This window comes from Nylanderia fulva, unplaced genomic scaffold (assembly GCF_048542155.1).
Source record: "Nylanderia fulva isolate GAGA-0341 unplaced genomic scaffold, ASM4854215v1 Scaffold7, whole genome shotgun sequence".
Lineage (NCBI taxonomy): Eukaryota > Metazoa > Arthropoda > Insecta > Hymenoptera > Formicidae > Nylanderia > Nylanderia fulva.
This window is the reverse complement of record NW_028190807.1, coordinates 4,168,760-4,185,435: the sequence shown is the minus strand read 5'-3', so window position 1 is coordinate 4,185,435 and position 16,676 is coordinate 4,168,760. Positions and strand designations below refer to the sequence as shown.

General features: G+C 39.9%; 2 protein-coding genes across 3 annotated transcripts in view; one reads left to right on the top strand and one right to left on the bottom strand.

Moving 5' to 3' along the window:
• The window catches only part of Naa15-16 (N-alpha-acetyltransferase 15/16), a 36,309-nt gene that overhangs the window by 1,737 nt on the left and 17,896 nt on the right, over window positions 1-16,676 (top strand). The window contains exons 6-8 of the mRNA XM_029308656.2: window positions 17-327; window positions 416-697; window positions 771-984. Coding sequence (XP_029164489.1) covers window positions 17-327; window positions 416-697; window positions 771-984 — 807 coding nt within the window. The remainder of the gene's footprint in view (window positions 1-16; window positions 328-415; window positions 698-770; window positions 985-16,676) is intronic.
• Window positions 1,856-15,351, bottom strand: LOC114935757 (uncharacterized). 2 transcript variants are annotated; one of them, XM_029308653.2, is made up of 2 exons: window positions 14,870-15,351; window positions 1,856-5,540 (listed from the first exon to the last, which is right to left on the bottom strand). In XM_029308653.2, the coding sequence occupies exon 2, from the start codon at window positions 5,538-5,540 to the stop codon at window positions 2,349-2,351; it is 3,192 nt and encodes a 1,063-aa protein (XP_029164486.1). In that variant the 5' UTR covers window positions 14,870-15,351; the 3' UTR covers window positions 1,856-2,348. The 2 variants fall into 2 exon arrangements, with proteins under 2 accessions (XP_029164486.1, XP_029164488.1); XM_029308655.2 differs by lacking the exon at window positions 14,870-15,351 and adding an exon at window positions 7,031-7,419.

The following is a 16,676-nucleotide window of genomic DNA, read 5'->3' as shown; positions in this document are numbered from 1 at the left end:
ATTGATTTTTTTGCAGGGCTTCATAAAGGTGTGCCACCGTTATTTGTGAATCTTCGTTCATTGTATACTGATAAAGAAAAGGTCGAAATCATATCATCTTTACTTCTGCAATACAAGGAAGCGTTAAAACTTCACGGTCATTTTAGCGATCAAGAAAAAGATAATCCAAGAGAACCAGCATCTGCTTTATTGTGGACATATTATTACCTAGCACAACATTACGATTATCTCGGTCAAACAGAAAAGGCATTACTTGAAATTGATGCTGCCATTGATCATACTCCTACACTTATAGAACTTTTTGTTACCAAAGGACGCATTTACAAGGTAAGCCTTTATATACTTGTCTCAATTACACATTTTAATTGCAAGCAAAGATATAGAAGATATATAATCTAAAAAAATTTGTTGATAGCATGCAGGAAACGTTCAAGAAGCTTATAAGTGGCTTGACGAAGCGCAGGGGTTAGATACAGCAGATCGATATATTAACTCTAAATGTGCCAAGTATATGCTTCGTGCGAATCTTATAAAAGAAGCGGAAGAGACATGCGGGAAATTTACGAGAGAAGGAGTTTTAGCTATGGAAAACTTAAATGAGATGCAGTGCATGTGGATTCAAACAGAAGCAGCAAACGCTTATAAACGCCTTGGAAAATATGGAGAGGCATTGAAAAAATGTCATGAAGTTGATAGGGTAAGTTGTATATATTATACATTTGAAATGTACATCATATAATCTGCTATTATAATATTGCTATTATTTACAGCATTTTTCGGAAATCATAGAGGACCAATTCGACTTTCATACATATTGCATGCGGAAGATGACGTTACGATCTTATGTGGGTCTCTTGAGGCTAGAGGACGTTTTACGAGCTCATCCGTTTTACTTTAAAGCAGCGAAATGTGCAATGGAAGTTTATTTGCGACTGCATGATTATCCTTTGCCAGATCCAGCACAGACACAGGAGATCGACACTGGTGAGTCTTATTATTTATTTGTATTATATATTTTTTAATGCTAAATTATTGTTTTGCTTCTTCGTATATCATCAATAAATTAAATATCAGAGAGATTGTATATCTCTAAATAATAATAATTATTGACATGGGAAGAGTTGAAATCACATTTATATTGTTGTCACTTTTTGAATAGTTTTCATATATATTTTTTATAAACATTTAATCAAAGTTAAAAATTAATCTGTGCATTAGTATGCACTATATATGTATAGGAGCATGCGTTTAATTTAAAAAAGTGCAAAACTATCATATTGCTGCTACACTTGTCAACCATTCTAATATTTAGAATAATGCTTTTCTAATTGACTAATATTATATTACAATTGAATGCAATTGTGATTTTTATTGGCATATTGGTATAACAATGTTTGAAAAATATCTTAAGTAATATATCATTGATATGATATAATTTATGAAACATTAATATTCATATGGGATATGTATAATTCGTGTAAAAAATTCTTTAAGACTCAAATTGCATCGAATAGAGAGATTCGCGTCAATACTTATTATTTAATATATCTTTTATTTTATTTAATTTTATTTGGCAAATAGAGAACAATTAAAAAAAAAGTCGCAAACCAGCGCCATATATTGGCTCTGTTTCTTATTTATCTACCGTCGAAGCGCACGCATTAGACGGCCAACTAATGTCAACTATATAGATATATATGTACATGTAATATTTTATCATTAATCACAGATAATGTGCAAATACGCGATATACGATACGCGCATAACACAAATAGCACACGCAAGAATGCAATCGCATACCTATATACGTACGTTCTAGGGCGGGAGAGTCGGGATTGCGGTAATAAATTAAGCATTTCTCGTAAAACAGCGTAACTATATAATTATCTAACTTAGTCACACAAAATTCGTATTTACAGATACAATAAATATGTTAATAGTACACGCGCGACGATACACGGAGAGAATTTTTCGTTACATTTTATCGCAAAATTTACTACAAATTTTATCATGTTTGTATTCATAATAAATTAAGCTGGACTAAAAATATGTATAAAATGTATTTATATAAAATTTTATGTTTATCACTTTTTTGACATCTATTCTATCTAAAACACTTAAAGAATATAAGTTTTGAATATATTTTAAAATCAATGAAATTTTAATATATATTTTAGTAAAACTAATAAAACATCAGAGAAGTTCTTATGAAATTCTTGCACGATTACCATGAATTTCAGGATAAATTCTAAAAGAAAGTTCTCTCTGTGTAACATCGCGCCGGACATCCGCGAGATTATGGCATCGTGCGTCGAAAAAACGCGCGAGGAGATGATGCTCAGACGCTTTCAGACGTTAGCCTGGCGCCGTCTCTGTCTCAATAATCTCGGTCCTCTCGACTTCGGATACACGTATCCGCCATTCTGCTCCGGTCGTTGCGTGATCGCCCGCGGTGTCAGGAAGTAAAAGTGGCCGACGTCGCCAGGTAATCGGTAGGCAAAGTACGCGTTCGGATTGCCCGAATGATTGTCCTGCAGCGAAGCGGGATCGATGAATTCGGCATCGGGATTTATAGCCGGACGCGGATTTCTATAATTCACCTTGATGTCATCCAGCAACGACACGGGTTCCTGAATGTCCTCAAACTCCTCCCGGGACTCGGACAGGGGCAAGAAATTGTTGGTATTCCGATTGCTTGGCTGTATCGTGTTTTGCACTAGGTAACGAGAGGTCGGTCCGTGCTGTTGAACTCCCTGATTTTGCAACCGGTAGTTATCCGTCCGCAATTCGTAGCTCGCCAAAGGCGACGGCTGTTTCGGCTGACGCTTAGGCTCGATTGTCTCGATGAACTCGCTATCGGGATTGATCGGCGGTAAGGGTCTCTGGTAATTTACTAGGGTATCGTCCTTGAGGGAGTAGGGTCGGTGCGACTGATCGCCGTAATGCACTTTGACATTGGGCGTTTTGTAAGTCACCGGTCGTTCGTTCTTATATATGTTCGACGACACGTAAGCGTGCTCAGGTTTCTCCGTGATGCTGCTCGACTTTCCATAGATCGGAGTCGTGCTCGCTATTTTAGAGTCCGACAGTTTCTTGCCGAAGATCGTGAAATATTCTTTCGTAACGTCGTCCAACAATTTCTCGTCCTGCGGCGTGAAATACGCGTGTTGCGGATTCGACGTTGTCTCTAAGATCGGATAGGCGGTACTTGTGGAATAGACCACCGGATGTTGAGTTTTATACGTGGGTATGCGTTTCTGTTGTTGCCGCGTAGGCAAGTCGATATCTTCGTAATCGTACTGTTGATTGCTCGATTTCACGTCCTGATATTCATTGTATACATCCTGTTGCTCTCGACTATGATACGGCGATCTTGGATTGTCGCCGCGTTTCGAATAATCCGCTACCTGGAAACTGTACTGATAAATCGGCTTGGCCTTCGTGGTCTGATGATAATACCTTGGTGACTTCGGAGTCGTGTAATACGTTTGCAGAGGATGCGCAGGCACGGGCTGATAATACACGGGCGCCTCGTCGGCTAACATATGTTGGCTCTGATCCTGTGGCAAGTTGGTGTTGAACTTTGAAGACGAAACCTCTGAACTGTCGGTGTATTGGAACGTTTGCGAATTCTTCACGATGCTATCGATGATCTTCGTCTTGTAATCCTTCGGGATCTCGTCCGTCGCGATCGTCTCGACGGTGTAATAATGCTTTTTCTGTTCAGTCTGCCGAGGTTGCGACTTCTCCGCGTCGTAATACGGCGATTTGGTAGTGGTTTCGTAATAAACGGGCGACGACTTCGCCGAATTGTCGTCGGTTGACTCCTCGTAGAAGTAATAAGATGCGTGATTGCGAGATCGATCGGGTTGACTAGTGGTGATGATGCTCTTTATCGAGGCCGGGGTCACCTCTACTGGTCGAACTAATTTCAAGGAGGATTGCGTGGTCGAAGGATAATACGCGAGAACCGGCACCTTGCTGGTCACCAAAGTGGACCAATCTTTCTGCTGGGTCGTCGCTTCGGATACTTGATTCCCGTTTACGGAATTGATAGTATATATCTCGGTGTTCTCGAGGGTGTGCGGTTTCCCCGAAGTCCTCGTCGTGATCTCTACTTTGGGTACGGTTTTTTGTTTAGGTGCAAAGGTATCCGACGCATTTCTACTCGTTACACGACCGAAAGACACCTTCGTGCTGACCGACGAAGAAGAAGTCGTCTTGATTATCGAGGTCGGCAGGACGGATGAAGCTTTATATTGTTTAGTCGTAAACTTTCTCGGTGGCAGATAGGTCGGTCTCGGCGAAGTCGTGGTCGTTGGTGGCCGCTTCGTGTACTTCTTCGTGATCGTCTTTTTGTCGTCCAGAGCGGAAAAGAAGTCCGGTGGAGGCGGCAATATAATTCCAGGTACTAGAGGCCCTGGTGGTACAGCTGTCGTATTATCTTGCGGATAATAGAAGCTATATGGCGGCGGATAATAGATCGACTGATCTTCCTCGTCGTAATCCGACTGATTACTCGGCGGTGCTACGAAGACCGCACCAGGCGGGATGGCGTGATAGAACGGTGGAAGGACGCCAGGCAGCTGTTCGGGTCTCACTCCCTTATCCTGATCTTTGTTACCTCTGATCGACTTCTCCTCGACGGAGAAGTTTCGCGGGGGACCGGGATCCGGGGTGAATATCGTGCCGTTCGGGGTGATAGCGAAGAACGGACCCTCCCCGGGTAGTAATCCCTTGGTGTAGAGAGGATCTGTGCTGTAATCGAGGGTGCCGTTGCCAATCTCCTCCGTGGTCCCATTCGGACCGATGATCCGTATCGATTCTCCATCCGCGAGCTGTACCGGAAAGGGTGGCGGTACCTTGGGCCTCGTTGGTATCTTGACCTGCCGTTTGGGCGCCTTGTAATCGTCGATGGGCGGCCATTCCGGCTGCGGGCTGTCGCTGCTCTGTTGCTGTTGACCGTCCTGCTCGTGCTCGGGAAAGTTCCCGCCTCGCAGCACTAGGACGTGATTTTCGGCCAGCCAGATCTCCTCCTCGTCGAGACCACCCAGATTATCGGCCGTGTCTCTCGGCACTTCGGGATTGCCGAGGTAACTAATGATGCCGGGCCGTTTCGGCCGTTCCCCGTAAATCTCGTTCTGTATAAGGCCGTACTTGCCCTCCTTGACCTGCTGGGAGAGCGTTTTTTTCTCGTCCTCGTCGTCGCCGTTGTTGCGAGGGCTTTTCCCCTCTTTCCCGTTCCCGGCCGCGGACATGAGAATTCCGTCGTCCCATAGCGACTCTCCGCCGTCTCGGTGTCTCGTATCGACTCTCAGGTGACCCCCGACCAGACGGTGGGACACTTTCCTTCCGGGTTCCGCGGTGATCTCATTGTTTGTCGTCCCTCGATCGCTCGATGCGTGTTCCTTGACCGATCGATGACTAGATTCTTCGGTACCGACGTGCCTTCGCAATCTGCTCGTCGACGATCCCGTTATCGTCGCGCATATCAATATTAGAGCCAATGACAGCCGTGAAAATGATATCAGACGCGTCATCTGAAAATAAAGAACGCTCGTATTATTCACCTCGCTTCTATTTATACGCGTATTTATTTTTGTAACACGATTGGAGAATAGTACTTGAGAATCATTATTTTTATTCCGCGTGTACACGAGATGTATATTATAGTATTTAACGGGAAAGTATGCAATATCTTCAAGTGCATTTTATTACGCAAACTTGGTGCGCTAATTAAATAACGCGCTTTATTCTCTACACGTTGCGTGAAATGATTTCTGCGCGTTTAATAGATCAGTAAAAAGATTTGCAGACACACGAGGTATAAAACAGTTATTCACAATGACCGGAATTACGTATAGACGTCAGTGAATATAGCGCGCGCTTTCCAGCGCGTATGTCAAGGATTTTAATTGCGTAACAATACCAATTAATTCATGAACAAAGTATATGTTTATGTTCGTGCTCTAGCAAGATTATTACTGTCCCGCAATTTAATTTCTTACTGGGAACATAAGATTATGCTAGTTATGATTCTCCCTATCATTATTTGATAGAAATTATGTCAGAATTAGAAATCTTTGAAATATTTTCAGCATCTTTCTTTAGATAGATAGAGAGAGCGAGAGATTACGTATATTTTAGGAAATTGAACATAATTAAAAACATAAATATGAAAATTTGACATTTCTTCGATGCATAACTTAAAATGCATCGGCAATACCATCGCGAGATGATGAAGTCTTTGCAAATCGTGCGATTAGCATTCCAAGATTTTGTTCGTGCATTCGAAGAATTCGTTAATTTCGTCGATTGCAGTGATATGAGAATGCGATATTGAGGAGGGCTGCCACGCCTTTCTCCGGTGAACAGATCGGTGAACGGTCGACAAACATTCACGGGTCACCGGAGTAGATCAGACCGACTCTCGTAATGACTTGCGACTGAGTAACGAACCGGAGAGCGCGCGAGCAATGTAGGTTTCTGTTCGGTATATACACGTTTGCATTCACGGCTCGCCGATATGCATTAGCGGCATATGCGAGCGCATTGCCGCAATACTTGCAACGTGGCCGTGTAAATTTGCGGAAGTAACGCCGGCGTGAGCAACACGATAATGCGCTTCCGACAGCGGACGTCGCACTTTGCCTATCTCGACACTTTTCTGAAAATCTTCTAGTTTCCTCCGATTTCGCGTTTATCCACGACTCAAGGCTGCATCCTACGTTATTTTGATATATATGTATATTCAGTCAATTTGGAATTTCTATAAATAGAAAGTCGTTATATAAATAACGTTGTGCAAGTAATATGATTGAAATATGGGCTCGTAATTGCGGTGAAAAATATTGCACAATAATTGTACATTAATCTTGAATTTAAATATTAATTTCGGTAATTGATATAATTTTTAATTTTAATTTTCGAAATTTTTTTGCTAATTTTTTTTTTAATTTATATCTGCGATTGATTTTTTTACGAATCTCAAATTATATTTGTCTAATAGACGCGAAACTTTAAACCGTACCTTTCTCCCGGCATCCGGAATGATATGACAAACGTTTACCAGGATTTCTGGTATGTCGTTGAATTGCTGTAATTGAACTGCCGCACGCAATAATGCGCTTCTTCCGAGAACCTGCAAAGTGGCCTGTCCGACGATAGAGACGTAAAACACCTTACGTGAGTGCACTCGATTTCTCCGCGCAAGTAACTACTTAATCTACGCGAACTACGTGACGGAACATCGGCGTTTAACCGTGCAGAAGGAATCAATGAAATACATAATACTCGATCACTGATGTACGTGATCAAAGTCATCAACATGTCCTTAACATCTGTTGAAAGGAATTTTCCGTGTGATTCATCATATTATAATGTAGACAGTATAAATATATAGATATTTATCGACGATTTCTCTCGTCAATATAATTTTTATAACTGTTTTCTTAGAGTTATTATCTTCAATGAGTTTTCATCACAAAAATGAATGTTTGAATCATTCAAATTCCCGAAACAATGAAAATATCAGAAAGTAGGCGATTTCAAAATTGTACAAATGTTAAAAATCTAGGATGAATTTTCTTTACGAAATCATTTTTTGTTTTTCTGCATCACAATTGACGAAAACACTCCCTATAATTAATTTATTCTACGATTTAATCTCTTTATTTTTTTTAATCGACACTATCCACATTACGAAACAAATAATTAATGTTCTATCTTATCCAGAATCGTGTTGCGATACATTGCGATAAGTCCTCGAATTAAGGTTCTCCAATATAAATGCACTCCACTTTGCACTCCTGATAAGCGGCCACGTATTTTCGATATTTTGATCGGCCACGTGTTTCCGATATTACGATAATACGATTGGAAAACCGTGTCGGATTTGGAACCGCGGGTATAACCGCTCGTACCGGCATGGTACACGTGACTGGCGGATTTTCATCATTCTCTCTCTCGGTGTACCGGGCCCCCCAAGGACGTTTGTCGGGGAAGGTGGGCATTTCCACCAGGCGATAGCGATACATGTACGTGTACGCTTCACGATGGAAAGCAGGAAGTCGCGGTCGATTCGTACGATTAACGATCATAATTAGATCGTTACTTAGTATATCTGCTATTATTTTAGCGTCGCTGGTTACGCTGTCTTCACGTGGCGCGGAAGGGAGGGCACATAACTTCGAAAAGTACAATAAACGTATAATGTCGCGGGATCCTTTCACTTTCGTCAGGAATCCGAGATGTTATATTCGATTTGCTTACTTTTTACTTACGATGCTAACGTGACAAACGGCGACAGAATCGCGTGCGTTCGCTTGGATTTGCCGCGCGATTGCCTAACCATCCGGTAACAAAACCTTTTTGTACCGACAACATAAACGCGTTATGCTCATAAATCACACCCACAGTGTATATTCTGCCTCTCCGTCTAGTTTTGTCGGCGCAACACGCGATTCTCTTTTATAAAAGTTGGCTGAACAAGCAATTCTCGGCGGTTCATTCACCGAAATTGCGATCTTGAATCGGTTCACTGACTTCAACGTCTAGATCCAATATTAACTTAGGAACTTTGTTGTGTGTTATGGGTTAGGAACTGAATAATCTTTTCTTCTCTCTCCATGTATTTTACACAGCATTCCCGACAAAATGTATAATAGCTTTGCAAACGAGATTATTGCAAATGAGTAGAGATCATATTAGCCAAAATGGAGGCGACCTGATTCCGCGAGACGTGATGCAAGACTTGCGATTCCCGCTGGCAAGTGCCATTACATTACCTTTAGAGACTTGCTCTAATAAACGTTTGGAGTTCACATTGTTACGACCGGTAGTAAATCATTCTGGAAAAAGTTAGAAACTTTTTCAAACAGACGTAATAATTACGTTTGTCACGCGACAGTTTTTAAAACTCTTGAAAAGAAAATAATTATTTTTTTTCTTAATTATATTTTTTGCGACATATTCACATTATGTGTTATGATTAATGTGTTATATATCTGCTTCTATAACAGATTTTTTATTTTTGTTAAAAAAACTAATATTTAATCATATTTAATCAATACGTCAAATTGTTTGAACGTGTAATTTCCCTGTTATAAATTAATTATCCCGGAATATAACGGAAGTCGACCTTGGACCATCGAAGCTGTGTTCTACGATAAAACGACATTGAGCCATCGCACTAGTCCCGTTAAAGTGAAAGGCCGGGGTGGCGGAACGAGATCTCTTTGTAAAACACCTTCAATGTTGATTCATCAGATAGGTATCATTTGTTTTGTCAGGTCGATCATAATATATGATTCACAGCTATACAGTGTTATTTTAGCATTAGAAGTACCTGGGAAGCATTTCCAATTTTGTTATTATTAACACGATCGTGTGTATCCCCGTATATTTTGTAATTGACTAAAAAGCATTGATTTCTGTTATTCGTAATCGTACACCTCATTACTAATCGACGAGTATCTTGTAATATAAACTTATGTACCGAGCACCAGCACGTAAGAACCATGCGGATCTATCCGTTATTCAATCGAATTTACGCTTTCAGCTACTTTCCTTTTTGTTTCGCGTTGTGCTCGCTGAGCAGGATTAATTTCTCGACGCTGACTTTCGGCACGTCGCGCTCGCTCGCATAATAATGATTTTACAACCAGGCATAGAAACTTTTGGGGTACATCCTCGAAACCGGGAGGACAGGCACACCTTTTTGCTCACAGGAAATCGATAATTGACTAACGGCATCCTGTGTGACACGCCTTTGGGGTTTCGCGCGGTTGCTTCTTTATTTAACAATCTTCTATTAGCAATTCATAATCGTTTTATTCGAATAGGTTGCACGATAGATTATTGACAGACATACAATTTGTTACAAACTTGCTCCCGCGCGTAAGAGTGAAAAAGGAGAAAACTGAACCGCGAATGCGAAGAAAATTATCTCTATCACTTTCAGAGGCAAGGATAAGTCTGATTATCTGTGTTACCTAGACACTCAATAAGCACGCTGCACTTGATGCCATATATTAATAAACCGCCTCAAGCTACGGGTAGTCGTGAATTAAATTAGCATGTTGGATATGTTATTACTCCACTTTCTTCGGTCTATATAGATTACTTTCTTCTATCCCCAAAGTAAAAAGATTCGTATATAAATTTAATGTCTTATTATTCTTGCGTTGCATGGCATAAATTACTTTTGACACATCAATATGATGCGATATCAAAGTCATATCGATCACGGTTGCTAAAAAAATTCTTAGGTTCTGCTCTTAACAGAAAAATATTGTGAAGCTTACTCATCTGCCAGTCTAATAATATTCCATTACTTAGCAACTATACAATTGTCTGCTTGTTCAACATATCGTGCGGTGAGAAATCCATGAATACGCCGTGTCACGTCAGCATTCGTGCAATGACGATTATTATCGACGCGTATTATAGTCGGAGGTAAATCCCCCGGCTCCAGAAGAAATCGCCGTAGAAACGTCAGGGAAGAGTAGCACTAGGAGTGGAATACCTTGGCATTGACCGGCTTGCTTCGCCGAGGCAGACCGCGCGCGCTTGCATAATCTGCTCGTCTCGTCTCGCTCATCCCGGGGTACCCTCTCACACAACGGATTACGGCATCGACCGCATCTCGTAGGCAAGCATCTTGCTCTTGAGGTTGAGGTGGCTCTCACCGGTAATTGTTCGCGCAGCGGAATAATCCTTTAACGGCGTGCAGAAATGCGAATGTAAAACGCGCGCGAATATATGGAAAGAACTCATCCTATATCCCGGGTCGACGACTGGAATTTCGCGAATAAATTCCTTCTTCTGTTTTATACATATATCGATGGAAACTGCAGGGACGGAATGACGGATACGATGTCTTTCTTCGTTATTAGGGGTTTCGAAGACTCAAACGAGTCTTATGTAAGTTAATTGTAACTCTTGTTCTGCGGAGCAATTTTATTTCTTCATCTTGATCTTGTTTATTTAGATGATCGTGTAATATCCTTTTAGTATGGAATTATAGTCAAAGCGGATCTCAGAAGAAAATATTCTGAGATGAATTATTCTCTATTGCTGGTTAAAATAATTCTTATATTAATTGTATGATACCGAAGTATTTTGTATATAGATGAAATTTCGTAGCGATGACATTTGAAGATACATTACATGCATGCATATGATGTTTCGAATTGTATAAAGTAGTAAAATAATATATAATATTTTATCATTTTAGCAGATTATTTGCATTCTTTATAAATGACATTTGATCACTACTTGTATTTCGTTGTCGAGAATAGTTTTCGTTTCATGTTCATCATGAGATTTGCACGACATGAATAGTCTTTCGATACAATCTTATGAGCATACGAATCTTACGATATGCATTGTGTAAGAGTGGCGGAATATACAGAGTGCAATATATAGTTGATGGCGAATATGGATACCAGTTTATGTTCACACCCGTCGTTCAATAAGGTTAACGGGCCAATTTCGAGCCACGAAGCGATTTCTTTGCCTTTCTTTCCGATAAATTTAGTATTGAAAACGAGTAAAACGAAACTTTTATCATACCAAACGATCTCGTTAGGTTGCATTCAAAAATTTAACACAGTATATATCGAAACATATACAAGTCACATAAATATTATCAGTAAAATCTCATTATCTCTTACTTGCCACATTAATTACGCAAAATAATCACAATTTCGAAAAATCCTCCGAAAAAATTCATTTATTTTTGCATTTTTTAAGAGAAAATTTGGTCGTCGATTCTTAAAGTTATCAAAATCTGTCAAAAATTTTTAGCAATAATCTACTTGAAAAATTCTTTCGCGTAGTGACCTGCATGTCTTGAGGCAACAGATGACCAAATTCGATCGGCGAAAAATCTAAAGAAACAGGTCAAACTGCAATCCCTCGCGCACTAAAGCTCGGAGATTGGCCGCAAACCTTCGTGGCGCAATAATTCGTACAATAAATACATCTGTGCTAATCTCATCAGCTTGTTAGCTCCGCATGTTTTCAACTCGCATTGGTCCGACCGTTCACCTTCAGGATAGATAAGAATTGTAAATCTTGCAACATTCTTGAGTGTGCACTTTGCGATGTAAAATTATTTGCGTTCTTTTGAGAGTACAATTTCTTTAAGAAATTATTTTACAGATTTCATCTTCATCTTGCAAATAAAAATGATGATCTCGAATTTTGAAATATCGTAAATGAATTCATAAGCAAGATCTGGCCAAATCTATAATTTTGAAAAAAAATGCTTTATCCTTCTGTGAATTTTTATCTGCGATTCACTCGGAAAAAATTATAACTCAGACACATATTTCCGACAATATAGTTTATCTTTCGATCGATCGTTATTCCGCCGCATACTTGCGATGGTATGAGTTTTAACGATGATTGTTTAATTAACACGAAATAAGACGTGCGTGTCGCGATTTTATCGCGTTTGCAAAGCAGTCGGGCGATGAAATATGAGCATCAGAATTCGCTTCGTCGTCACTCTTGGAATTCTTATCGATTGTTTTCTCATATTAATCGGCTCGTTTCGGACGCTAATCGCGCGCCAATTCAAACAGGTTTATCCCACGTGGTGAATCACAGTCCGGGCATCCAGACAAATACGATTGTGCGTTGTCGCACGTCTATCGCGATTCTCCATTTTTATCTGCATTCCTCTACTCGCATTGCATTTCGCAGTTGTATGCATTTCCCACGCTTACGTCAGTCATTCGCTGCAACTTAGACGTCGTATTTACAATTAAGGACGAAAGGGGAAACTGACCCGCGCAAGGTCACGCCCAAGGTTCCGTTGACGATCCTGTTCGCCGTGTTGTTTATTTGTTCTTGTCGGAGGCCCATGATCGAAATGCAGTCGTGAAATGCACCGTGCATTTTATATTTGTTCTTTAAATCTTTTTATATACGTCTGTGAAAGCGCGAGACGTTATTTTATATTAGCGATTATATTATATCGATCGCGATTCTATTTATAGCGTTTTAGAATAAAAGAAGCGCATTCGACGCAAATATTGATACAATCGTTTCCTTTCTCCGATTGCGCTCTAAAATCAATAGCTTTCATTATTATTCTGTAACAAATGCTCGATTATTTGTTGCGAATAATAAGATACGCTAACACCGTACTTACACTTCGATAATACATATTTTTTCAGCGAGGAATCGAAAAGTTAGTATTAGTAGAGTTCGCTAAAAACGCGACACACGACTTTCTCTGTGTGCTGGTTACTATTTTTTTCGTTCGACGATTTCATGCACGAATTGCATAATTTAATAAGCGGTTATACTACGCTAGAAATACTGTGCAATCAGTACGATGCATTCGATCTCTAACTGATATCTGCAATCAAATCCTTGGCTTAAAGAAAAATACTTCTTTTGAAGAAAAAGATTTAAATGGTTTTTAAACGATTTCACTCTACATCACGATTATTTTTGTCTTTGCTTCGCCATCATTTGCGCATTCGCGAAATTATATAACGCTCTCATAAATGCATGATGATACTCTAACCGGTCTTAACAGTGGATTGTAAACCAATCACGTTATGGTTGCCGGGGACCACCATTTATACCGATTATTTATTTTTTCCTGCCTCGAAGAAGCTGTCGTGCATCAAATACATAATATCGACGCACCGAGGATGCAAATTAACATCTTTGAATTTCCCAAAAACATATTATATCATTGCGTGTTTTCAACGGCGGACAGAAATGATTTATCGATTATCCGCTTTGAATTTCATTCAACTTCCGAATGTTTTTCTCGGGCGGATTTATGTTAAAGTGAAAGCGATCAGTTATCGATAGTACGTTATAATTTATGTGAAACGAGATGAAAGTAATTAAACGCATATTATTATTGCAGTGCGGTAAAGTGTCACCGGAAGCTTTAACTTTCGCAAACGCGCGATTAACCGGATATTCTAAGAGCCTGGAGCAAAATACGCGAGTATACCGCGGGAACGGCACTACTTCGTGTGTATGATATAAACTCGTTTAATATAATTTCTAAAGTACGAGTATGCAGAGATTAAGACTGTCGGAAGTCGTTTGCAGAAAAACATTAAACTTTCGAAAATATCTTTTTCATAGAATTAAATCTGTTACAAATTTTGCGTAATTTAGAGGAAATCTCGAGACATTTTTTTTTATAAAAGAACGTATCATTTTTTTATATCGAAATAAAAATGAAAATATTTGATCGCGAAAAATGTTATGTTTCCCATACGAACATTAGAGATCCCGTCCTCCCTACGGGCGACGATGGATATGCAATAATGACCAACATCCTGGCGTATGATGACCGTGCTTAATAATTAATGTTTCTCGGAAGACCTCCTAAACCTTCGTGTCGGTTAGATAAATGGCAGAGTTACGCATATTAGAAGAATAGATGTGGATACGTTCAACTATGTATTATCAAGATCATCGTGTAATCGGAGAGCAGTAATAATAAATCAGAAAGTTTGAAATTTTCAATCTATAAGATAGAATGTTGTTCTACAGCTGCACGTGTTGCAATAATAAATAACTATAATTCTTACAAATAAATACACTTGTAGACATCTTTTTTAATACCTTGAGAGGCAAATTAAATTTTTTAAAATATATTATTACTTTATTATTATATTTAAATAATTCAAATTCGAAGAAATACATTGTTCTCACATTTAACTACTTCGTTTGAAAAAAACAAATAAACATGATTGCATCTAATTTGATCTCACATGTGATTAGATGAGTTACACGAGGCTAGAGAATCATGAAACTTTTCTTTCAAATCAAATATTGCACGTGACGGGAATTTTTTTCGCGACAACTGCGGAAATGCACTCACAATCGTCTCACAGTGCCGTGTATCGGCGTCCTCGGCTGGATGGATCTCCCTCGATGCGCTCCGAAACGATAACTGACTGCTTTAGGCACATGTATCGACGCGCGGAAGAGATCTCAATGATGATGAAGATCCCCTTCTTCCATAACGCACTATTACAATAATACGCTCTGTTGCGAGATGCCGCGTATATATGTATGCGTATCGCGAGATGATGCACCCACTGCACTTGGACGACGATGCACGATAGCTTCCTGCGTCGCGTGACCAGTGATCTTTATATCAGTTGGATCCTACTGGCCCTGCGCCAGAGTGTCGTCCCACTCTCTATGGCCTCTCGTCGCGATGCGACGCAACCGAGGCGATGCGACGCGACGTTTGCGTCCCGACACCGGTGCTGCACACCTATGCACCACCTCGCTGCACGGTGTATTGCCACCACGGTCTACTGAACGTCGCCTCGTCGTCGAACGAAAGGAACGTGTCTGCAATGTCGCCGGTCGCTCTTACGACTGTCGGCCAAAGCCGTCGTCCTGTTCCGTTCGCATTTACCTCGCCCTTCCTTTTTCGCGCTGGATTTCATGGTCCCTCTTGCGCTCTTTTCAGTCCTCACCTGCCCGAATCAGTGAGAGAGATCCGTCCCTTCCATCGCGCAAGTGGCCGAAGTGGTCCTCTATAGATTGCGCATCACGATGCGCCTGATTGGAGCCGATCAATTTCGCGATGCGTCTCAATAACCTGAGATCATAGATTAATGGATAGGGCACATCATTGACCTATACACTCCAATAAAGTTTTGACGCCATCGTGTTGAATTGCTCGCTGATTTTTTATCTCCTTTTCTATTTGCGTTTCTTCCTCAGATGTCCTCGATAATAACATAAAGTGTATATAGGATTATAAGTATAGCGCAGAAAAACGAAATTAATTGCAATGTTATAAACATGTAATTATTCGCCGCCATGCAGGAAAAGATCTTTCTGAGATATTATATGGATGTATGGATATTCATTACCGATTATTTAAGCTATAAATATGCATAGGTAATTTATTGCTCGCGCATATTGTGCTCATAAAAATCAAGGTTCTAGTTTTTGAGCAATTTTTGGCGCTTTATGTTATTTTCACGATGGAGACCCGGGCGAACGCGTTATGATCTTTACTTGTCTACGCGAACGATACGATCTCGCATCTGCTCGTGACGGAAATGGAAACGGGAAAACCTACTTCTTACCGGATGACGCCGTCTGCGCAAAAAAAACTTGCGCTACGAGCAGAGCTGAAGGAATTTGTTAGGAATTTTATTTCAATCTCTTTTTCTATATTTTCTCCAATTAATTCTTCAATCTTGTCAGTTCTCAATAAACGAGATCGTGGGATATGTGTAAAATATTATTCGTTTAGAACGTATGAGTAAATAAGATATATATTACATTCGCGTATTGCCATCATTTCGTTCAATGCATGCATATATTATATTTTTTAATTTATCATCTGTTATATAATGATCAACTGATACACAATCGTTTGATAAAGTCTACATTTAAATAAGAACTTTCTCGGCTTTCACTAAGAATAAGCCATGGTCCATTAATAGAAAGTAATTTGCAGATATATCAACGCCCCTTAGAATGTAACAACAACCATGTAAAGTGAATTCATGTAACTATCTGCGCAAATTACGACTTTATCCGTATCTAATTCACTTTAGTATTCCATACGAGTATCGTATCTACATTTTGTCTTGAATAAGTATAGAAGTAGGTAGAACAAACCTCTGAGTAATGGTGTCACTCATAAGTAATCACCT